General features: G+C 39.2%; 1 protein-coding gene across 1 annotated transcript; it reads right to left on the bottom strand.

Moving 5' to 3' along the window:
- On the bottom strand, positions 1-16811 carry OVCH2 (ovochymase 2; the record flags this gene model as incomplete). Its single annotated transcript, XM_079537729.1, is given in 24 exon segments — positions 1-23; positions 144-191; positions 194-217; positions 472-640; positions 1008-1155; positions 1569-1768; positions 2320-2389; positions 3783-3969; positions 4643-4723; positions 5133-5264; positions 6122-6215; positions 6613-6743; positions 7567-7707; positions 7976-8109; positions 8211-8301; positions 9335-9358; positions 10191-10386; positions 11044-11195; positions 11782-11877; positions 12079-12251; positions 12355-12411; positions 14682-14773; positions 15541-15650; positions 16721-16811. Coding segments are annotated over 24 exon segments (2664 nt in total).
- Between the last annotated feature and the right edge of the window lie 8894 nt (positions 16812-25705).

Raw genomic sequence — 25705 nt, forward strand, 5'->3', positions numbered from 1 at the left:
TTACACCATGAAAATGGGCAGATCTACAAAAAGAAAAAAGCAAACAAAAAAACAGGATAGATGTTGCAAAGATCATCGAAGGCTGTCAGTATACTTATCAAAGCGGACTCACTGTTGCCACGTGTCATTTCACACCTCCTCACCTTTGCTAGCCTTAAGAAATAAGGCAGCAAAGCAGCAGTAATGAAAATCATAGAGTGATTTTCATAGAAAAGCACTGTTCATCAGAAGGAAAAACACAAAAGACATGAATAATAACACACCAATAAAGTTTTCAGAAGTGACTACTGATTTAGATTCACCTACTTCTGAGCACTCACCAGACATACTTTAAACAGCTTAAATTTCAGGGAGTGTTAGGCACACCAAGTATAAAAATGGTATCCTCAAATAAATAATAAAGATAGCCTCAAAGTATTTAGCAATAGCCAAAAGATTCATTGAACTGTTTTTGTTTGTTTCCATACATACCGCTACTGTTAATGCTCTGCTTGATCCAGTCCACAAAAACACCAACATTTGTGTATACTCCTGGGTAGCTCTTTCTTCCACAGCCCAAGCCCCAGCTAGTGATTCCATTAAGGGTGTAAAATCCTGAGCCATCTTTTGAAGGACAAACTAATGGGCCACCAGAATCACCCTGTACAAAGACAAAGGAATGTGATTACCATCTAAAAGCACTCTTTATGTTTTTAAAAGATAACTTTGGTAAAAACAGGTCTAAGCTGCTCACGTGTTTAGCCATGCATAAAACATGCCATATACCATAACATGCCAACATGCCATGCTGTAACATGGTTTGGCACTGCACTGCACTCTCCTGTCCTGCTTTCAGCTGAAGCAGAGTTAATAGAACAGTGCCGGTTATTTCTTGCTGAGCGATGGCTGCAGGTTGGATTTGCCTGATCTACAGCCTGTTTGCAAGAAAATAGCTCATAGTGAGGTTTCAGTACTCCTCTTTTTCAGAATCCATCTGGCTGTACCACAAGTATTAGAAAGCCACTTACTGTGCATGAATCCTTGCCTTCTTCCAGAGGGAACCCAGCACAGATCATCCTCTGAGTCACTCTACTCGGAAGATTTATGTAATAGGTCTGACATGCTTCAAGCATCAAGATGGGAACTTCCAGCTGATGCAACTTTTTATTCTTTTCCCTACCTTTAAATAAAAGACATTTTAGAAACTGGCAGAGGCATTAATGATATAATGTCCGCCTCACCTTTTATCACAAAGAATGATAAATATCTCCTATTCCCCTTGCTTTTTTCTTCTAGTACAGCACTCCTCTCCTATGCTCTCCTCTACATATCTCTAGATTTTATACAGTATATACATTATATCATTTATACAGTCTGCTTATTTAAGGCTTCCAGAAAACAGCTTGACTCTCCTCCTTTCAAACTGATTGCTTTATTTCTACTCATTTCCATGCAAGACCATCTGAACTCATGTAAGTGAAATCCAGGAATCCAAGAGTCAAAAGTACAGATAGAATTCACGTTGCAACATGGAACAAACTATAAAATACAGCCACAGTCTGCTCAACCCTCAAAATGGCGAAGACTACATACCTTCTTCCTGTGCTCCCCACCCTGTGACAATGCATACACTGGAGGGCTGAACCACTTCTTCCTTTGCAGGGAGACACACAGGATGCACATAGTGGTTGAATTCTAAGGGCTCGGCCAGTTGCAGTAAAGCAATGTCAGAGTCCATAGTGATCTTGTTAAAGCTCGGATGTATAATATATTGCTTTACTGATCTTTTCTAGGAAAGTAAGGACACTGACATTTGCTCAACAACTTGGGAATTTAAGCCTTTGGTTTTATAAATTTTCAGGATATATGCAAGATGCTTGAGGAGAAAGAAACATCTAAAAGCAGCTGTTGAAGTTATCAACTTCCTTACATTAACAAGTCAAGATTATGGCTCTCAGATATGAATCAGGGAATGTGCAGGAAACTCCATTCAGCGAGTGTAGGCAGAGGGTCTTGGAAAAACATTAGTCCAGTCTGATTAAACAGGAAAACTGTGCCTTTAGCCCTTATTATTTCTATCTTTGTACTAGAGATAATATACTCTTCACTCAAGCACCCTTTGGGATGCCAAGGTTTAGATTTCATTACTGATGACCGCACAGGTCTGTGTTGATACAAGTTCCCTGGCAGTCACATAAAAACTGTTGTGCAAGTGCAGATTAAGACCAGCATTCAGGTTGAAAGATTGCTGCATCATAAGCAATCTGAGAGGTGCATTTACATTAAAAATAATTTGGCAAGATTTATTTTTATTTTCTTATTAAGCTGAACCTTAATTACCTGTCTGTTTTCTTGCTCTGTAAGATCATGAATTCCTGTGACAACCATCCATAAGTTTCTGAAGAGTTCCCTCAAAAAAAAAAAAAAAGGGGGGGGTGGGAGGGATAAATGCATTCTCAGGCTGTTATAACAACATTCCTAAAATGCAAGACTCTTATAATCTCCCCCATCCAAAATAAGTTTGAAAGCCCTATATATTCCTGGGCTAACATTCCCACAGAAATCTATGGAAATCTTCTTACTGACTTATGAAACATTCTCGTGATGAGGCTGTGGCATCCCTCAAACAGTGAACTAAGAGAAAGATCAGGTTCATAAAGACTGAGGCTGCCTGTTGTAGAACTCAACGCCTCCACATCATGGCCAGCACCATTCCAGGGATGGTGCTGGTTTCTATCATGAAGAGAAAAATAGATAACACTTAAAGCACAATAACTCATACCATCAAATAAATGATATGAACAAATGCAACAGAAATATTTCATCCTCTGTTTTCATAACCAAACCCTCTCACACATTGAAAGGTGTCGTAACTCCCTGATGAAATCACATTAAGCCACATACACAAATTCTGATGTGATTGCAACATGCAATAGAGAAATCCTCCATACTACGGCTCTTAAAGCCATACTTTCACCACACTACAATAATGCTCTTGACAATATTTTGCAAATTGATATTTAGAAACCTAAAAGCCAAAGTCCAAATTTCAAAACAGCATTTTCATTTCAGGTTCCAACCTTTCTTTTTACAAAGAAAATAGAGATATCTGAGCATATTTGGCATCTGGGGCTTTTGAAATTTTACCCTCATTTTCAGTAATTGCAACTTATTTAAAAATTGAATCAGAATACTGAGTTACCATTAATCCTGGGAGGATTAAAAAAAAAAAAAAAAAAAAAAAGAAAACTTTAATGACTTAAGAGCCAAAGTATATGAAGTTTAAATTAATGTATTTATGATTCATTTGAAACTGGAAAAGAGTCAGTTCAGCCTACAAGAAGAATAATCAATTTGCATTTTAGAAAATATTTTAAAGAATCTGAAAGTCACACATAGTACCTTCTTGGCTTCTGTCCATAAAAACAGAAAAACATCCATGTGATCTGAACTAACAGATAGATAGCTTCCTAGTAAGGAAATAGCATCAACTCTGGGCACAAAAGCTTCCTCTGTGTCCTCTTAACATCTTGAGGAAATAATGCTCCTTTACAAAGGATCCAGAGAGAAGTTATCCAAGAATAATTGATGGATGACAAGTATCCTGACATATATTCTGCAAACTGATCTGAATGAAAGCCAAGCCTACAGAGTAGGTTATTTCTTAGGTAGCCACACTAATCATAGTACATGCGTGTGGAGCAGAAGAATACTGTGCCAATCTCCCCAGGCACAAATATTACCCTGCAGAGATTCATTGTGTAATGCTGACATTCCCAGAGGATTCATCCAAGTGTACTTACTTAGAATTAAAGCAGTGAGCAGCTGTGACAACCCATTCTTTGGCAACAACTGCTCCTCCACAGATATGTTGATCTGAAATTTGTATGCTGACCTGCCAAGGCCATGAGTGTGGTACAGCCTCTTCACCTCCAATTATCCTACTGAAGATGAATCTCGGCTGATTTGAAGGCATTCCACAAACATCATCTAAAAACAAAAAGATTAATGTCTCAAGAAGCTTTTTAGAGGTTAAGATTGATAAGGCAAAGAACAGCTCATTTAAGAGCCACCCCACAACTGCCAGGCTTCCCCCCCAATGCTTTTTTCTACATCTTTCAAATCTTTCTTTCTAAATCTTTCAAATTTCTCCTTAGAAATTACCCACATGTTTAGAGATAGCACAAGGAGGTGCTTTTTGCCAAAGGCGAGCATCAATGAGGTGAAAGCAACCTATGCCACTTCAAAAGTTTTAGTCTCAGATCTACAATGAATGCAAACATATTCCATTCTTCATAAACTACTAGAGGCAAGAACAAAAAAAAGCTTTAAAACTCCAGTTATTAATTCCAGCTACCCTGCAGTCTTTGCAATCATCTTCCATAAGGCAGTGTGTATTTTGACTTGCAGGCTGAAATAATGTCATTGTATTGTTCTAAATAATTCAAGATGCTGAAGGAAACAAGAGAAACAGGTTCTGTCATTTGAAAGCTAAAACACAGAAACATTACTATGCATCTTTTTATTTCCTTGGCACGAAAATGAAACATCTTGAGACAATGCAGAGTGCAGTTCTGAAACATTTGGAGAAAATGGCATTTAAGTTGCAGTCCAAGAGGTACTTCACATTCCCATGAAGAAATAAGAATTCAGGTCAACTAACCTGCTGTAACCTGCAGTCCTTCCTCGGTCATATTCGTATTTTCAAATACTTGTACACTAGCAGAATCCAAGGTATCTAAATCTAGCAAATGAAAACAGCGACTGTGTTAGCAGGCTGTCCCGAATAATATTTTTTAACTACGAAATAATTTTTATTTCCTTTATAATCATTTCTGCGGAAGGAATAGATTTGTACCTGAGGAATCTATGTTATTACAACTTCACATGGTAGTAAAGAACCATTTAAAATGTACCGGAATACTTTACACAAAACAAAACCCTGAGGTTTGGGGGAGATTCATTGTTTTTCTTCACCCACTCATCTGATCCTCTGTTCAATCCTTCAGAAGATCACAATAAAGATTTTTTCACTGAAACAATGCATTAGGTGAAATCTCCTAGAGCAAAATCATTCTGAATATCACTATTCACTGCAGAGCCCTTTCTGCTGCCCTAGTGAGGCAGCCTCCCAAGTTACAGAATTCTATTACCTGTAACATGTACAAAAGTGATTGTAGCTCTGAATCCTTCAAAGTTCTCTGTTTCATCAGAGTGAAAGACAACCAGCATCATGGAAGAGGAGCTTAGAACAGGCGCTGGTAGGACAAACCCACATGATCTAGCTAAAAACAAGAAAGCAAAGGTTCACACAAGATTAAAAGGTAGTTTTTCATATTTACCTTTTTCAACAGTGCATACACAGAATGTGCATTCCAGTTGTTACACGAGAGGGTAAAACAAACCCAAAACTGTGCACAAGAGAGGGTCGGATAAGCCAATGGAGGCTGAACAACTGTTCTACTATTTCTGTCAGTTTGTTCAGTAATTATCTCACAAAAACAAGGAGACTCTTGGCATTATTTCACAAGATATTATGGCAGCACTTGTAGTTGTAGGTTGCCAGTGCATGTAGATTACATTGGAAACTTGGGTTTCCTTGTCAGCATTGAAACACTGTTGAGCACCTTGTCAGCATTGAAACACTAACACATCTGCCAGTGCTAACCTTAGTGCCAGTATCAGACTTGAGTGGCACAAGTCTTTCCTTCTTTTGATGTAAGCCAAAGGAATCTCCAGCTAAGCATTGTATGAGAATTGCATGAACATTCATCTTGAGTGATGAATTGGATGCTGAAAGGGAGAATTCCTGGGTGCTTTCTGCCTGGCATCATTTATTTACTATAAAAACAAATGACAGCCTTATGCCTCTCCCCCCTCCATTTTATTTTTCAAATAGACATGAATTCAGATTGCATTCCATATAGAATGTAAATGCACACAACTGTTGCTAGATGACTTTTTGTCTCCATAAGAGGAACAGAAGAACCAATACAAGCAAGCACTTTCAAGGTACTGAAACTAGTACCTGCAGCAACACCTGAGACTCTGGAGGTAAATTTCAGTTTACACTGTAAAGGAAGGCTACTGAAAGTCACAGAAATAATAGGTCCCCAAAGTATGCCAAAATTAAAAGCCAAACCAATTTCCTCTTCTTTTTCCACATCTTCATACACAGTAACAGCATCATAAGAACAATCTTCACTCTCTTCTACTTCAAAAGACTGGTATGTAAGCTTTAAAAAAAAAAAAAAAAAGAAGAAGAAGAAGAAAGTGAATCCTGTTGAATTCACGAACTGGAATTCAAAGCTCTAAATAATGTCTTTAATAATCTCAAGGATTCTCTTAAAGTCTGATCTCTGTGGTGTTCAGGCCCCTCACATAACATTAAATTTGATAGAAGAAAGCATCATGGTAAAATCTAAACCAGGAAATCTTATTTTACTATAACCCAAAGGAGAAGTCCAAACCTATCTGCCTTTTGGGACAGAAAGGGATTTCTCTCAAGTGTGTCCAACAGCATTATTCAAGCTTATGTTGCTAGATCTCGCTCGTCTTTAGCTGCACACTTTCTTGTCAACTAAATGATGCCCAACTTTCATTCCACAAACACAAGAAGGGCACATACTTTACCTTTATTACATGGTCTTCTGGCGCACAAATAATCCACTGACAGTCTGCCAGATTGCTGTAGTGCTCTGGATAGTGCATACTTTGCAACACTCCTTCTTCAAAAAGGACAGCTAAGGACTCGCAGCCAGAATCTAGAAATCCATCAAGAAACAAAAATTGAGGCACCTATTAAACTATTCACACACACAACAGGGAAAAAAGAAACCCAGAAAACCTCTTGTGGTGCTTTCACACAGAAATAGGAAAACAGCAGCAAGCCAAATCCTTCTGCAAGAAAAACACAACAAAATGTTTTCAATCTGTTCCCAGGCAGAAGAGACGTTCAATCGTGACTACAGCACGTCCCCTGTGATACAGGCAGTGTGCTGCAGAGTGAGTTACCTGTGTGGGAGTGATAGAAGCGCAGGACACAGGCACGTCAGAAGAACATTTGCCAATTTTATTTGGAAATGAAAGTGGAGATACGGAATCAGCAGGTATGACTTTCTTGCTAAGCAGTGCCAAGTCCCCCCAGAGAGGATTCCTCCCTGCCCTTGCAGATCATAAAGGAATGAAAATGATTGAAAAAGCTGCAGAAACAGAAACAACAGGTGTCTGTTTTTGTAAGCACTGTCCAGACTCAGGAGATGACACTTGTTCCTGCCCCCTAGTGATGATAAACCACTCTGCAGAGCAAAATTGAAAGTAGCTTTCACTGGAAATTTGGCTTGTGTGATTGATTCTATTAATTTCTAAAACTGTCTGTAAGTGGAGAAGGAAATTAAATCATTCTAGAGGATTTAGGGAAGAGGCAAAGTAACAGGAGGTTTTTTTTTCTGAACAGCATCTGTCCCTATCTCTTACTGGCATCTCAGTTTTTCCACAATGCCACGCATCAGCCAAAGCACACTTACCTTGTTCACAATGGCATCCGCTTAGGAAAAATCACAGAAGCTTTCTCTGAGTTAGACTTACCAGGATGGATACGTGGTGTAAGAGCTTTATAAGTCATAGAAAAGCCAGTTCCATGATCCTTGTTGTCAGAAACAAATTTCAGCCTTATTTTGTCGGACCCAATCAAAATAGGTAATGGAAGATCTCCTCCACAGAATTTCCCTGAAACAAAATATCAGAGAATAATCACTGTTTAAAGTCTTCAGTCATTTGAGAAAACTCTGCTGTACAATTTCTAGCACTTGCTTATAAAACTTTATAGCTGAAAAAGAAATTGTCTTTCTATTCCTATTGCCTATTAATCCGTTAGCACAAATAAAAGATGCACATTTAAAAATCCTTGACATCAGCAATTCATATGCTGACACAGTTCTAACGAATGAAAGGATACACTGACATTATTTTATAGAATAAAAAGACAGCAACTCACCAAGAAGTCTGTTGTCTTTTGAATAGACTGATAAAGAATCATAGTCGCAAAACGTTTCCAGCTCTATATCGAAGTGGGAAAAACGAAGCAATATATAATTTCCTTCTGATACAAACAGAGTCCATACACACAACCTGTAATGACAAATTTGCTCCCATTCACAAAACTGGAAGAAAAAACAAAAACAACACAGGTACCAGAAAAATCTGGGGAAATCTGTGTTTTGTCTACTCACTGATGGCTTTGATAGAACTGTTCAGAACTTCCAGGAAAATTTAATTCTCCTTCACTGTCTGGGAGCTTGCCATCCTGAACACTACAAAATGCTGCATTGTAGAGTTAGAACAAGAATCAGGTTTGACACATACACAATCCTCTGTTACACCAAACATCTAGATAATATTGTGGGACGTAAGACTGTTCATCTGTACCTTGTTTCTGATGGCAGAATTACGTTAGGTCTTCCCTCTCTTCTATTTGAAATGACAGCAAGTCACTTTTAAATCACATACTTTAGAGGCAAAAGCCAAGCTCTGCCACTGTAAAAACAGTGGTGCTTTCTTATCACCTTAACAAAAGTATTTGTTAAATGATGATTTTGGTATCAGGATTTTTTGGACAGGAAAAACACATACCTCAGGATTATGCTTTTATTGCTGACCATTTGTAATAAACTTATTAGCTGTTTTGCAGCAGAACACTTTTGCAACAGTACAATAGGGGACTGGAGGAAGCAAAAGTGGTTTTCTCTGGATGACTACTGCTAGAAACCACAGATACCCATAAAAAGGCCTCGTCTTTGCCTTTCCTTCTCCTTGCCAAGGTAAGCCAGCAAGACAAAAACAAAGTACACACACGGAATCAAAATATAATGAAAACAAATTTTTGTTTGTTTGTTTTTACATTCCATTCACAGAAATAGACACCAGATAAGTAGATAGATTTATCACAGATGAGCAGAAACTACTATCAATTTTACCTGATGTTTTCTGTTTAGAATCTATGCTTTCATGCACAGAACCAACATCATTAATTAGATTTCATGCGTTGCTTGAGGTTCTGTTCTACATTTTTTTCCCATTAATTCTATTTGCATTTCAATAAATTAATGCCTTATACTTATCTGCCTTAAGGGAAATTCTTTTTTGAAGTCACCTGCACATATGTACTATCTTTCTTCAGGAAATTCCTTACTAAGCTAGAAAAAAAAACCCTATGTATTTAAAGTATACATTTTAAAGTGTATTAATAAGTCATACTATAAATACGTTTTTTTCTTCACAGATCACATATGAGATTATTTGAGAAGGCTGGTTAGATTCTAATGCAGATACAAAATGTTGAAAAAATACTACTCACGTGTAGAACTTTTCATTTTCAGATCTAATGAAGGACGGGTAGGGAAGGGAGTGAAAAAAAAAAGTGTTATTACAGTTTCTCATTCACAGTGTAGGCTTTATTTTAACAGTGTGAGATAGTAGGTTGATACAGCTAGCACTGATGAAAGTTTGAATTCTTGAGGACATCGTGCCTACAGTAAACTGTGGCTGAAATCAAAATTGCAAGTTCAGCCAAAGCTGGCTTCTAAATAACCAACTCTAGAGAAGATACATCTAGAATTAATAATACATGGATAGGCCTCTCAGTCTGAGCAGCATTCTCTCTGTATATACCTGATGAACTACACATCTCAAGGTAGGGTAGCAGAATCCAACTACCACCTTATTACCAGGGACACAGAGATGCTAAGCCTGACTGCAGTAACAGTCAAGATTCTTTGCACCAGTGCTATGGTGTAAAAAAGCGGGTAGTGAAACCCAGCATAATGCAACTGAGAACTGACTGCCCATTTCATTTACCAAATCACTTTTGCTGCTCATTGGAGCCAATAATCTTCAGTTACTATAGTAATTTTGGTTAATATTTTTTTTTCTTGAAAACTCAGTGATCCATTATTGTAAGTTCATACAGAAAAGACATTGTCTTTCTCTTATTTTCCTTTAACTGAGAACATATTTTTCAGAAACTAAACCCTATTCGTTTTTCTTTGACATTACGAAGGTCCTTTTTTTTTTTCCTAATCATCAGTTGAAGCCAGTTTCTAGTGGGAGAAATATGAGTACTATATCTTGAAAATGGTAAAATTAAATGAAATATGATTATGAGACAGAAAAGTGACAGAGGTGAGAGAGAAATGTTTATAAAGACTTAATACCAGCACTCATATTTTCTTGAATCCAGTAAAGCACTGCACTGAGGTCTGTGAATATTCCAGGAGACCCTCTTTCATAATGTTTCTTCTTCTCATTACCTCTCCAGCCACGAGCACATCCCATCCCCCAGGAAATCACACCAACGAGAATCCAGGCACCGTGCTTACGTTGGCACAAGAGAGGACCCCCAGAGTCTCCCTGTAAGAACCCCCAAAACTCACAGGTCACAAAAAGAGCACGGGTACCACTGAGCTAGCCTTGAAGAGTTTGTTAAGTCGTCTTTTGTAGTGTAGCAATAAACCTGCCACACAGGGAGAAGTCATTTGGAAGAAAAAAAGGAACAACCAACCAAACAAACAAAAAAAAAACATTAAAAAAAGACTTTCCTTTTTATTGTGTTTAGTCAGGATTGTGATGACAGGAGAGATGAATTTATTTGTCATTTATTCATGACAAAAGGAGCGAGGAGACTGTTTGTTTTGCCATTTTAAAATTTTCCCAAGACAAGGAATCATCTTTTTTTTCCCTTGTTTTCCAAGGCAGTATTTTCTAACTTCCTGCATACTACGCTAGGAACATTTGGTACTCAATGTTTTTATCAAGTGCTTTGAAGTTTAAAAGCCCTGAACATCACAGCACTGGGATACATTGTGAAGCTGCTGTCAGGAATCTGTCGTGCAATTCACACAATAATTAAAATAGTTTCATGGAATTAAGTGTATTCTCCCATATAGATGCTTTCAAAGAATTCATACATCGAAATAGAATACAAAATTACATTTATTCATTTAGGCACTTAGAAACTTGAGTTTCTGAGAAACAGTTCAAGTACACAAGGCTCTTTGTTCAACTGACCTGACAGGCATCTTTTCCTCCATCTGGAAATCCAGCACACAGTATAGTGTCACCTTGGATGGGCTTCTTTAAAGTTGACAATGCTGTTGAACATTCCACACTATTTAGAATTGGTAGATTGACTTCATATAAAACCTGAGGGAGCACTCCATCTGGAACAAAAAAAATTGTTCAAAATGAAATACTGAGTGGTGAACTTTTAATGTCACTGCTAATGCACAAAGAAATACACGCTGAGAACTTGCTCCATATCTTCCTACGGCTATGAGCATGTTCTGATAAACTTACAGTTTTGCATATATGAGCAGTTTTACTTGAATAAATTTCAAAGTGTCTCCAACATAATATACAGGTCCATATATTTTTGTGATCCATTTTGAAACAGTTTACAGATAGACAGAAGCCCGCAGAGATTCAAATTTGAGATTATAAGCTTATTCCCAGTTGACAGTTACTTCCGGTCTCTGTACAGCTTATGCAGTCAAGCTCTTAGCTTCAGAAATAAACACTGCATATTGGAACAGAGAGAATTCTAAAAAAAATATCTAAAATTGAGTAAGAAAATCTGACAAGAAAACATTCACTGATATGAAGACAGTATCTGTATCTGCTTTCTATGCAGATACGGATTTGCTTCACAATTCATTGCCCATTTTAAGAAAGGGAAGAGCACAGGAATGAATGACTGACAAAAACACTGTGAAATCAGAATGTCAAAGAAAAATTCCAGTAACTTACTCTCTCTTAAACGGCCCCAGCCACAAGTAGTGCAGATATATCCCGCTTCAAATTTTTCACCTGGATCAGGAAGACATGCCGGCAAAACTGATGAACCTGCCATACATGAAATTTCTTGATAACTATTTGAAAGAGCATCATCATAAAAAAAAAAAAAAAAAAAGTAACAAAAAATCCTGTGTTTTATTTCTCACTTTTTAAAAAGGGAATTATTTCTATGGCATTTAAAACTTCATCTATCATTTGATAATTTATCTGTGCTGCTGCTTCTTTAGCCACAGATAAATATGATCTTACTGAAGTTGAAGGTTCCATCCAGCTTAAGAAGGGCTATGTCATAGTTCATCGGCCTTCGTGGGTCAAAGTTTGGATGTTTAATGATATATTTAACAGGCAGTGTCTGCTCTCCATTCTCCCTGATTCTTAAGTCATGCTCTCCTGCAGTGACGTTCAAATACTTGAGTAGGTTCCTGTAAGAATTGCAAAATAAAAATTCAACTACAGAATCTTCAAAATGAAAGGGAAAATGTAGTTGTTTGTAAACAGAAGAGTTTTACTAATGGTATCTAATACCTTTCATCTTCAGATTTTAGAGTATAATATGTGCAGTCAACACGAGTTGAATCAGCCCTACATTAGAAACTGGGAGGTACAAGAACAGTGAAAAAATAAGATTTCCTTCACTCCTATCTGTATTTAAGTGATCTGCTAAAGAACGAGATCCTATTCTTGTGTTTAAAGTTGACTGATCACACTGCTTCTCCAGTGGAAGAAGTACAGAAAAAAATCTAAGACCGCTTCTCTAGCATTCGTAGTTCATGTTTCAAAAATGTTGTGAATCCTGACTGAGGGTTCCTAGTACCAACTCAAAACATAGAATCATCGTAGAAACATAGAATGGCCTGGGTTGAAAAGGACCACAATGCTCATCCAGTTCCAACCCCCTGCTGCGTGAAGGGTCGCCAACCAGCAGACCAGGCTGCCCAGAGCCACAGCCAGCCTGGCCTTGAATGCCTCAAGGAATTGAACGTCCACAGCCTCCCTGGGCAACCTGTTCCAGTGTGTCACCACCCTCTGAGTGAAAAACTTCCTCCTAATATTTAACCTAACCCTGTCTCAGTTTAAAACCATTCCCCCTTGTCCTATCACTACCCACCCTTGTAAACAGCCATTCCCCCTCCTGTTTTTATGCTCCCTTCAAGTACTGGAGGGTCACAATGAGGTCTCCCCAGAGCCTTCTCTTTGCCAAACTAAACAAGTCCAGTCCCCTCAACCCTTCTTCATAGGAGCGGTGCTCCAGCCCTCGGATCATCTTAGTGGCCCTCCTCTGGACCCATTCCAAGAGTTCTGCATCTTTCTCGTACTGGTGTCTCCAGGTCTGGACTGAGTACTCCAGATGAGGCCTCACAAGAGCCAACATGCAGCAAGGAATCAAAAAAAACCAAACCAAACCAAAACAAAAAAATCCACAAGCCACCATGACAAATTTACTATTCTGCTTCAAATTTATTCATCAGCCTGATGACTTACTGTATGAAGAGACTTCATACTAATTCAGTTACTGCCTGTATTTCTGCAGTTAACACAAGCTTCAGTTTTTGGGTAGTTTAATCAAGATGGGATCACATACCATGTCCAATAAAGACCAAATTTATAATTCCAAATGATTCATTAGTACAAAGTATTGGCTACAAGATCAATATAATCTCTGTGAAGGCACAACCAAAACCTTGCCTAGTTAATTATTTTTTTTTTTTAGAGCATAGGCTGAATTATCAGTATGCAAGAGATCAGTACTTGTCTATTCACCATTTCATTGAATATATAATGCCAGCTTCTACCTCTGAAAAAAAATATTGTAATCACCTGATAATCTTAAGTAGGTTATCGTGATATTAGACTTCTATCTGGGGAGGAATAATTCCATGCACCAGTACAGGTTGGGGGATGACCTGCTGGAGGGGAGCTCTGTGGAGAGGGACCTGGGTGTCCTGGTGGACGACAGGTTGGCCATGAGCCAGCAGTGTGCCCTTGTGGCCAAGAGGGCCAATGGCATCCTGGGGTGCATTAAAAAGAGCGTGGCCAGCAGGTTGAGCGAGGTGATCCTCCCCCTCTGCTCTGCCCTGGTAAGGCCTCATCTGGAGTACTGCGTCCAGTTCTGGGCTCCCCAGTACAAAAAAGACAAGGATCTCTTGAAAAGAGTCCAGTGGAGGGCCACAAAGATGGTGAAGGGCCTGGAGCATCTCTCCTATGAAGAAAGGCTGGGTGAACTGGGTCTGTTCAGCCTTGAGAAAAGAAGACTGAGAGGGGACCTGATCCAGATCTATAAATATCTAAGGTGTGGGGGGGCAGAATGGCGAGGCCAGACTCTTTTCAGTGGTGAGTGGAGACAGGACAAGGGGAAACGGACGGAAACTGCAGCATAGGAAGTTCCGCACCAATGTGCGCAAGAACTTCTTTACAGTGAGGTGACGGAGCACTGGAACAGGCTGCCCAGGGAGGTGGTGGAGTCTCCTTCTCTGGAGATGTTCAAGACCTGCCTGGATGCCTACCTGTGCGACCTGCTGTAGGGAACCTGCTTTGGCAGGGGGTTGGACTCGATGATCTCTGGAGGTCCCTTCCAACCCCTACTATTCTGTGATTCTGTTATTCTGTGATCTACAATTTCAAAATCAGTTTCTATCCGAATTGAAAGGCCATTTATTCTTATTTATGGAATGTTCAAAGGTATTTCTCCCTTTCTGATAAAAAGTGGAAAATGCTCGTTACAAATTAAAGAGCAGCATCCATGAGCAATCTCCAGAAAAAGATGCTACATTATACAAGCTTTTACACTCAACGTTTTTTTGCGCCTGCAGCCTGCTCCACAATGCAATGTGATCCATGGATCGCATCCATACCTGTCTGCAACGCAGTGAGCTGCCGTGACCACCCACTGAGCAGAAACAATGGTGCCTCCACAGAAATGCTTTTCTCTTCGTTTCAAGGAAACCTGTTTCACATAAAGACGACATGTTAAATACACAAGATCTTTACATCTGCTTTGACTGCACTTGAGAAAGAAAGGACAGAGTTGTGTACACAGATATTCTTTAAAGATTCACATAGCTAAGGTTCATGCAGCACTTCAGTCAAACAGATTTTGATGGCATTCTCATGTTCCTTGAGCATAAGTGATTCTAAACTTTGCTGTCTCCCTTGGTTGTGACTTCGTACCTGGATAAAAACAACATACATGTAACAGATACCAATTCACTGAATTACTCAAGATTGTGTAAAGTTTACCAGTAAGTTGAGAATTTTTCCTTTGTAGATCACTGGGCAAATCAGAGCATGAGAGAGTCTTTGATGTTTATTACCACAGTCTTTATCCAATTCATTCTAAACTTAAAACTCCAAGCTTCATGAGATATTCCATCTTCCAAACTGCAAGTCTGTGATCCTAGACAATGGTTGGGGTGCTGAGGTGTTCTTTTATTTCTGACCAATTTCACTCGTGCCTCTTTACACAGCCTAATCTAAACACACTCTTTTCAGAACTAATGATGAAATAATAAATGATAAGGAAAGGTTTGTCATAAATCATAACAGATCTATATCTTCTCTGTCTGATCCACTGAAAAACAGAGCAGAGCTCAGTGATACATTCTAAGTGGAAATAAGTACGAAGTATAACGGTTTTCTTCTTTTCTCATTTCTGTAAAAACAAAGAAAGAAGGGCTTTGTTCTGAAGATAAAACCACATTTGCTTCTGCAAACCTGCCATGGATGTGAGCCCTGTTTCACCTGGTTCCCCCCAACAATCCGAGTGAAAAGGTTAAAGTCACTCCATGGTCTTGTCTCATGAACTTTCTGCCCGCACTTAGGATCTGAGAGGTAAAAACAAGAAAAAGAAGGAATGATTTAATCTAGATTTAATTTTTTCCACTTTTGAGCAAAATACAATTGGAAGACAGCCTGAAACATAGGTCAGGTGCTGTGCCTCTACTAGGGCAGGAACCACAGTTTATAACAAGCTGCCCAGCCTAAATCCACACTGGGATAAGTCACTGCACTGCCATGTGCAAATAAGAAGTGAGGAAAGAAAAAAAAAGGACCCCAAGACAACATTTTTATACAGAGATTTAGCTTGTACCAAAAAGAATATGGTCCTGTGTTTAAAAATGGGGGAAAAAAATAAAATCATCATTGGTTGGATGAGAAATTTCTATGTAAGCTGCATCAGTTTCACCTGTATGGCTCTGTAATGAAGCAAGAGAATGTCGCACGGACAGATGTGCTGCTACATGTTGGACTGCTGAAATGAGCAGATTATAATGCTTTAGATACCATATCTGTTTTGACAGCCAGAATAGAATTCTGCAATGAAGAATGTGCTCTGCAGAATTTAGGAAGGAAATCAAGCTGCAAATCTAAAACGGAAGCATAAAATCAGTGCTTTCTTTTCTAGTTTGCTGTAGATCAGTAATTCTTCACAAAGGAAAGAGAACAATTGCAATTTTAATAACTTTGCCAAAATGAAGTATATTCTGGATCTGATCTGGATCCAAATTAGGACCTTCATTAATCTGTTGCAGTTTTGAGAGTAGCTAATTTAGTTGTTTATAATTCATATTTATTTTACTCATTCTGAATCATCAATAAATCAGTCAGAAGTTGCTTGAAAATTACTCATTAAAAATAACATTACATTACAGACTTGGAATGGAATAAAACCAAGGAATTAAAAAAGAGGAATGCAATAAAACCAGGGAATTAAAACCATACCAGTTATTCTAGCACTACCTTGTACCTCATCTACCACCACTCAGGATCAAAATCCCAGTGGGTGAAACTGTTGCAGCTCCTTTGTTTCAGCAGTCACTGCTGTCATTGCCTACAAACAAAACCTTTAGCATGTAGAAAATTGTTAAAGCTAGACGTGAAACTTTGATCCTACCTTTCTGAAGAGTGTATGATACAGCACGGGACTCTGTAATACAAATAACCCCCATGAGGAGTAACAGCAGCTCACTGTTAGTAATGCACATCTTGGGGTTCGAAGTGGCAGTCTGAAAACAAGGAGAGTTTTTATAGTGACAAAGAAGCCCAAATATTGCACTGCAGGAGAACATCAACTAATTGAGGTAGAAGTTACTCATTAATCCAGCCATAGAGCACTTAACTGCATAAGTAAGTTTTTCAAATGTAATGAAGCATGATTCTTTCATAAGACTTAATTCATTACAGAAGTCTTTGCTGTAAAATACCAGCTGAAATTCACCCCCCTCTCAAAACTAGGAGTTTTTTTTCAAACAACAGAAGTAGATATTGCGTGCTCTGCTAGCAACGCTTAACCAGGCTGACCTATACACAGAAAAACACATGTGAACAAAGTATCAATTGATATTTGCCCCAACAATTTCTACAGCTCCTGAACAGGCAATACTTTATATTTCCTGCATACTTCATATTTAGCCAATTTCTTAGTCTGAGAAACACAACAAGAGATTGTAATTTGGTTGACAGCACGCTGTGTTGTATGAGACACACAGATAGCTCTTGCTGTACAAAGACAGCTCTCTGCATCACAGTATGGTTTTTTTTTCTTCAGAGAAGCAGTGTTATCTCTCCTTTTTTAAAAGCAATTAAGGAGGTCAGGGCTTAGCTTTTTAAAAACGTTTCAATATTTCAGTATTGCTGCAGTCAGCAGCACCAGTTCCAACTCACTTGGATGACTAAGTTGCATTTTAATAGCGAATTAAGTGCAAGTCTCCTGGAAGGCTGTCTGAATTCTAAATAAAGAACAAACTAGCAGTTACAGTAAGAGATTTGAAATAGAAACCATAAGATAACTTACCTTGTGAATTTGCCACTTCGAAGTTTTGTCTCATCAGTTTTAGAATAGGAGAACAGAAACCAACTTTTACCCCAAATAAGCAAATTCATAGGAAGCAATAGAATACAAAATCTGTCATGGAAAACATTGCTGTTATTTCTTCTGTTATAAATATACAGAACTTCTTTAGACTGAAGTTTTCCTACTGGTCTTGCAGAGACATTTAATTCTGCAACTTCCAAAATCTGCATCACCAACACCATTTCAGACAGACAAGATCACCTGTAATCACAAACGTTTTGAAAGCTGCTTTCCTTCATTAATTCCTCTGTGTTTTGCAGGGACAAAACAAAAGCCTCAAATCCCCAGTATCAGTTCTGTATACTGCAAAGTTCTCTGATTATCCACCACAGTGACATCCCTTGGAATGATGCCATCCAACAGGATGATGTGAAAGAAAGAAGAAAAAATCTCAGCAATGATGCTATGCAAACAACACCTGTCTGATCATTGACAAGAAATATAAACATCTGGTCCACTGGCAAATGCAGAAACAATCATTTCATTTCAAATTTATGGCAGAGAGGCAACACTTACTGTGCAGCAGCCCAGGAGATCAGGAAGAAAAAGCACAGAATGGCATGTTCTGTACAACCTGTCTCTTGCCTGGGAGACAGGCTTTCCTGTCTAACTATTCTTTGTTCTTCTCATTTTACTCTTTTTAATCTTTCTCCCCCTGAAGCTATCTTCACACAGTATGCACAGACAGAGGCAACAATGATTTACCTATTTCTCTCACTATCTTGCTTCTGTTGCTCCTAAAACTCACAGCTTTGGCAAGCAGCACTGCCAGCATCACTCCTGAAACAAAGGCAAAGGTCAAATCTTACGACAATCCCCAACCACCCACCTACTCTGAATCCTGAATCTCGTCCTGTTAGCAGCTCATATCTTTGCACATAGGTTATTCCAAAAATAATTTATTTCCATGGAAATTACAACAGATACAAAGAGCACAATAACACTATTTGATAGAGCAAATTCATCTACAAAACATTTTTCAATATAGTCACCACCACTACCTACGCATTTTTGCCAGCAATGAACACAAGCCTGCATGTCACACTTGTTAAAGTCTATACCCCTGGAGGTGACCTATCTTCATCATCACCACTGCTGAAACACCCAGTGTGTCACTGCACTCACATTCACTGGTTGGTCTCTACAAATGTAGAGATAAATACCTTTAGAATGTTGATAAATATCCATGGGTGACATTTCTTCATGCATGAAGGAATTCAATTCTACACCTTTACTTCATTCACACTTCCATGTCAGTGCCATCTGTCACACAACAACATGTAACAGAATACTGGTGGGAAGGTTCTAGTTCTACTGCCATACCACCAACATCCACCTCTGACATCATGGGCCAACACAATAAAATAGGAGGCATTACTTTCAGAGGGGCCCTAGTAATTGAATACCTTAAGGACCCCTTTGCTCTTCACCACTGACAGGACCAGAATGAAAAATGTGTTTTTAAGGTTCACTGATCTTCTGAACTTGTTACAAGGCCACTGCTAGAAAACCAGAAAACCTATTTATTCTATAAAATTAATAATTTTGTATCTTAAAAAAAACATAATTGATTAAATATTATGCTTTAAAAACGCTTTCATATATATACATTTATGAATCCAGTAGTTCCTGGGAAATAGAAATCTAGTGAAAGCAGTTTTAGTTTTAATTTAGTTTTAATAAGGATTAAATTATTTAAATTTTGATAGTTTTACATTAATTTCAATTTTCAAACAAATTTATTTTATACCAATTTAGATCTACTGTAATTCCAATCACTTGACACATATTATGCCTCTTTCCGATGTAACAAGAAAATCCAGTTTAACTCTCACAATCCTAGCATTTTTGTAAAACAAGAGGCATTTAATATGCAAACAAAGACCTGAAAAGAATAATAAAAGAGATCATTCAATTTTAATATACTTACAAACAAACAAATTACACATAAAAACAGACACACTGAGAATGATTAACTTTATGTTCGCTTGTTTCAGACTAAGACTTCATCTTATTTCAAAGACCGTGCATTGGATGGCTACAAGCACTTCAGAAAGGATAAATGAGGAAGAAAGGGTGGTGGTGTGGCCCTTTATATTAAAGACTGTCTTGATGTTGAAGAGCTTGGGGTTGGGAATGACAAAGTAGAGAGTCTATGGGTAAGGATCGTGGGAAGGCCTGTAGGGGTGACATCTTGGAGGGGGTCTTTCATAGACCACCTAATCAGGATGAAGCGATGGATGAGGCATTCCATGAGCAGCTTGCAGAAGCCACGCAATCTCCAGCACTTGTTCTCATGGCAGACTTCAGTTTCCCTGATATATGTTGATAATATAATACAGCACAGAGGAAGCAGTCCAAGAGGTTTCTAGAGTGTGTGGAAGGTTGCTTCCTAATGCAACTGGTAGGAGAGCCTACCAGGGGTGTTGCCCTGCTAGATCTGCTCTTCACTAACAGAGAAGGACTGGTGGGAAATATGAAGATTGAGGACTGTCTTGACCATGAAATTGCAGAATTCTCTATTCTTGGAGATGTCAGAAGGATGACCAGCAAAACTACTATCTTGAACTTCCAGAGGGCGGACTTTTACCTGTTCAGGAAACTTGCATCACGGGTCCCTTGGGAGTCACTTCTTAAGGATAAAGGGGTCCAGGAAGCCTGGACATTCCTCAAGATGGAAATCTTAAAGGCACTAGAACAGGCTGAATGTCATAAGGGGAGCTGCAGGAGAAGACCAATGTGGGTGAGCCGAGAACTACTGTTGAGACTCTGGAAGAAAAAGGGAGTTTATGTCCTCTGGAAGAAGGGACAGGCTGCTTGGGGAAATTACAAGGAAGTTGATAAGGTATGTAGGGAGGAAATTAAGAGGGCAAAAGCCCAACTTGAACTCAGATTGGCCACTGCAGTAAAAGAGAATAAGAAATCCTTTTACAAATATACCAACGGTAAGAGAAGAACCAAGGAGAATTTCTATCTTCACTTGATGCATCAGGAAATGTGGCCACTGAGGATAAGGAGAAGGCTGAGGGCCTCAATGCCTTCTTTACATCTGCCTTTAATAGCCAGACCAGTTATCCTCTGGGCATTTTACACCCTGATCTGGAAATCTGGGATGCTACTCAGAATATACCTCCAGCGATTCAGGTGCAGACAGTCAGAGAGCTCCTTCTCCACCTGGACTGTCACAAGTCCATGGGACCGGATGGGCTGCACCCTCAGTGCTGAGGCAGCTGGCGGGGTGATTGCTGAGCTGCTCTCGGCCATCTATCAGCGCTCCTGGTTAACTGGAGAGGTCCCGGAGGATTGGAGGCTCGCTGATGTGACTCCCATCTTCAAGAAGGGCCATAAAGAGGATCCAGGGAACTACAGGCCTGTCAGACACCTGACCTGGGTACCAGGGAAAGTCATGGAGCAAATCATCTTAGGTGCAATCACATGGCATGTGTGTGGTGTCCAGGGGATCAGGCCCAGCCAGCATGGCTTCATGAAAGGCAGGTCGTGCTTGACCAACCTCATCTCCTTCTATGACTGGGTGACCAGACTGGTAGATGAGGGAAAGGCTGTTGATGCAGTCTATCTAGACTTCAGCAAAGCCTTTGACATGGTCTCTCACAGGCTTCTCCTGGGGAAACTGGCTGCCCGTGGCCTGGACAGGTACACCCTTCTTTGGGTAAGGAACTGGATAGAGGGCCGTGGCCAACGGGTAGTGGTGAATGGAGTGAAGTCCAGCTGGTGACCCGTTTCAAGTGGTGTCCCCCAGGGCGCGGTACTGGAGCCCATCTTGTTTAATACCTTTATTGATGACCTAGATGAGGGGATTGAGTGTGTCCTCAGTGAGTTTGCAGATGACACCAAGCTGGGAGGTGGTGTTGATCTGCCTGAGGGTAGGGAGGCCCTTCAGAGGGATCTGATAAGCTGGATCGCTGGGCTGAGGTGAATGGGATGAGATTCAACAGGGCCATGTGCCAAGTTCTGCACTTCCACTTGCAGGGCTACCAGCTGGATGACTGTGAAGAGGAAAGGGAGCTGGGGCTGTTGGTTGATGCTCGGCTGAACATGAGCCAACAGTGTGCCCAGGTGGCCAAGAGGGCCAATGGCATCCTGGCCTGCATTAGAAATAGTGTGGCCAGCAGGAGCAGGGAGGTGATCACCACCCTGTATTCAGCACTGGTGAGGCTACACCTTGAGTACTGTGTTCAGTTCTGGGCCCCCACTACAAAAAAGACACCGAGGCCCTGGAGCGTGTCCAGAGAAGGGCAACAAAACTGGTGTGAGGGGCCTGGAGCACAAGTCTTACAAGGAGCAACTGAAGGAGCTGGGATTGATGAGGAACTGTGTGATATGGTTTAGTAGCTTGTGGCAGCAATGGTAGTGAAAGGATGGTTGGAGTAGCTGATCTTGCAGGTCATTTCCAACCTTGTGATTCTATGATAAGCTGAAGGCATTCCCTCCTTGAAATCCTCTTTTCCCAGAATTAAAACATTAAATAATTCAGATACTCACAAATATATTTCCCCTTCTACAAATAGTCTCATCTTGGGAGTACCATGCCATTGTATCTCATTACACTTTCAGTTTCTGTGGTTGGGATTTGTGTACTTTTTGACCAGCAAAACTCATTTGCAAAATTAATTTGACCTCTTGCTTAATACAAACAACAGAACCTCATCTCAACATTCGCACATCAACCATGGAGCTCCTAGTCAGGCTATTTTTTATGGTTTACAAATATAGCAAGGTTTGGCAAACATTGTTTAAAACATTAGAAAACTAAAATTTTGCTACAAAATGCTCATAATGCTATCAATTAATTTTCCAGAAAGATTCATACCAATGTTTTTTCAGTTGTTAGGACACTTTTGGGAAGCCAAATTTTGACTGAAAATTAAGCAAATTAGTACTTCAGAAAAGGCTAGAGACAAGTTTTCATCTAAGACTATTCTGAATTTACTGAATGTCCATTTATTAATAAAAACAGTGCTAATGATCGATTGCTACTATACCAACCACAAACAGTAACTGTTGAAAATGCAAAAAAAATATTTTACAAGTTCTATAAATAAATTTTTATTGTAAAAAAAAATATTTTACAAGTGATCCAAAAATTAAGATGTCTTTCACAGTCTTGTAGGTTCATGGCTGCTTTAAACTAACACGCTTAGGTTGCTACCAGAAGGGCAGCTGCACCAGTCTCCAATGGAAGCATTTGTTGCTGCTCTTTCGTTTGTGCTAGTCTCAGATCTGGTCAAGCTGTGTGGAGAGCTAAATATTAATCTTTATTCATGTACCTGCATTTCCATTTATAGCTGGACTGGTTTCTTGATCAAAGCTGTTACTCAGAAATTAAATGCTTGTACCAACGCAATGAAGAATTAATGCATGCACTAGACAGATCAGCTCATTCTTTTCCATTCCCCTCTCCACTTACAGTTTAAAATACCCAAACCAACCAGGAAACTGGATTTTATTATGACTTCTTATCTGGTTCTGGATAGCAATTGCACCTCAGCTAAATGTCCAGCAACATTGAAGTACCAACCACCACACTGGAAATTACAAAGCCCTTTTTCTTAAGATGTGAAGATTCTTTGTTCTTTCAAGGATCATCATAATTTTTCAGCCGGATAACAGGAATTAGAAGGTACAGTCACCCTATATCTCCATAGCTCAAAGAAGATAGTTACTACCACCCTTGCACTACTTACACCCACCCCTTACCCTCATCTATCAGATTCCCTTAGATGCAGACTACATTCTAAGACTCTGTGCTTTAAGCATATCCTCCCATGCTACTGCGTGCCCATTACAGCACAACTGAAAGGGACAGTGTTCTTGCTTCACAGAGAGACGCTCAGTTAAGCTTTATTGCTTCTAATTAACTAAAGCAAGAACTCAGAGGGAGCAGTAAAGCAAGAAAGGTTAGCTTTAAACAGTGTTTTTTACTTTTATTACACTCTCCTAAATTCTTGAGCCGATCCGTCAGGGCACAAAACAAACTGTACGATATCAAGTTCCTTCAAAAGAATGCTCAGCAGAATAAAAGCCCACAGAAATTCCCCAAGACTTTTTTCCCCAGGTCATTTGTTCTCCAGATATAAACGTTTCCCACACAAAGATAGAGAGAAGCTTTGGAAGAGAAATGCATTAAGCTCTTCTTCATGAGGCAAAGCAAAGCAGAATAGTTGCTATACTAGACAAAAGCAATTGGAAATCAAGAACCAAAGGAAACCACACCTGCTAGCATTTTCCTACTTTTCACAATAGCTCTGTTTTCCTGCTCTTAGAACCCAGCAGTACACAAGTATCATAGTCATAGGCTCAGTTATTTTTACCTGCAGTAGATAATACTGTGAAATACATTTTTACTTAGAAGCTAAGCCTTCTTACTGATAGTGATTTTATCTTCCAAAATAAACAAGAACAAAATCTAACAAGATGAGCAATGTCAACAAATGTAGTAGTAGTGTGTGCTAAAAAAGGCACATGTTAAGATAGAGGCCTAAGCTTTCTTTGGATAGGATTCAGTATTACATCAACAGCATAATTGATAAACTGGGAAAGGACAAAGGAAGAGAAAGGGAACAGGACTGTGCTTAGTTTACTGCATGCAGTTGCAGAACTTGCAATATTCAAAGATTGCCATACATACTAAGCAAGTCAGTGAGGGTCAGAGGATCCTGGTTGCTTAGCTCCCAAACCTATGGCATCCCCTCAGGAATGTTTTATTTCTAATGAAACAGTCCAAGCACAATGAGAGCTCCTCAGTATAAATGTAAATAAAACAAACATAGGAACACTAAGGCATTTATTACACAATTGTACTGCCTTATGCTGAGCTAACATACTAGCTATTACTGGCTTTGTTCTGCAGATCTCCAGGATCTATATTTAGCCCTTTCTCACCCTCATCACATCCAGGAAAATGAAGTCTGAAATGCAATAAATGTGAGCTCACGAGGCTTTGTACAAGTTAGTCATTATCAAGACAAAGGGCAGACAGCCGTTCTTCTCCCCACCCAGCAGGCATATCAACAGTGTGAGAAATATGGCCGACGCTAGAGAAACAGGCCCTCCATTCCCACCAGCTGCCTTACCTGGTCTGCACTGCTTTGCAATCAAGTCCATCTATCCCCCCTCAGTCTTACCACAATCCATCTTTGTGACTGCATGCATAAAGATGAGCCTTCACACAGCTCCTATTGCAAGACAAGTACATATGTTAACGAGCACACTTTCATACCACACGATGCTTTGAGGAGGACAGCTGAAATGATGCTAGTCCCATTTAGCATATTTAGCAGGAAAAAAAAAACATCCAAACAGGCTTTTTAGATAGGGTGAGATTTTTTTTCTTTTCCTAAAAAGCTAATTTAGTCCTCTCAGCACAACCAGTGACGTAGAATGCTTTCCAGTATAATTATTTAAGCCGCTTAAATATGCTTATATGTATACATAACAGACTTGAGATTTATAATTTGTTCCCTTGCATTCTCATGATAGGAATCATTTGCATGAGTGTATATTCAACATCTTGTACAAATACTCAACTATTCATGTATCAACTCTCACTTTGTTCACTGCTTCTCTCATGTTTGCGCTGATGCTGGACACACAGATTTACAAGGTCTAAACATTCATTCTGATTAAGTATTTCTATGATGGCCTTAGCATTTTATCATGAAACACAAACAACTTCAGAACATAAGAACTTAAGAATGACATTTAGCATGTCTGTTTTATGATTGCATTATAATTTTTATTATATACCTGATCCTATAAAGAAGATACATGCTGATAATTAACATGTGCAATAGCTCTTCATTTGCAAAAAGAAGACATCTCCTTTGCCATTGGTATGAAACAAATCAACAAGACAACTACTCCACCTTTCTCCCTCACCAGCTTTAGGGGCTCTTACTCTATGTAAACTTTTGCTTGCAAGCTCATGTTATATTTTTTCTTCTAATAAGGCTCAAAATTCCATAATAGAGCAAGGTATAAAGGGAGAATTAGTCAGCTACATAA

The sequence above is a fragment of the Tetrao urogallus genome (assembly GCF_951394365.1).
Source record: "Tetrao urogallus genome assembly, chromosome: 6".
Lineage (NCBI taxonomy): Eukaryota > Metazoa > Chordata > Aves > Galliformes > Phasianidae > Tetrao > Tetrao urogallus.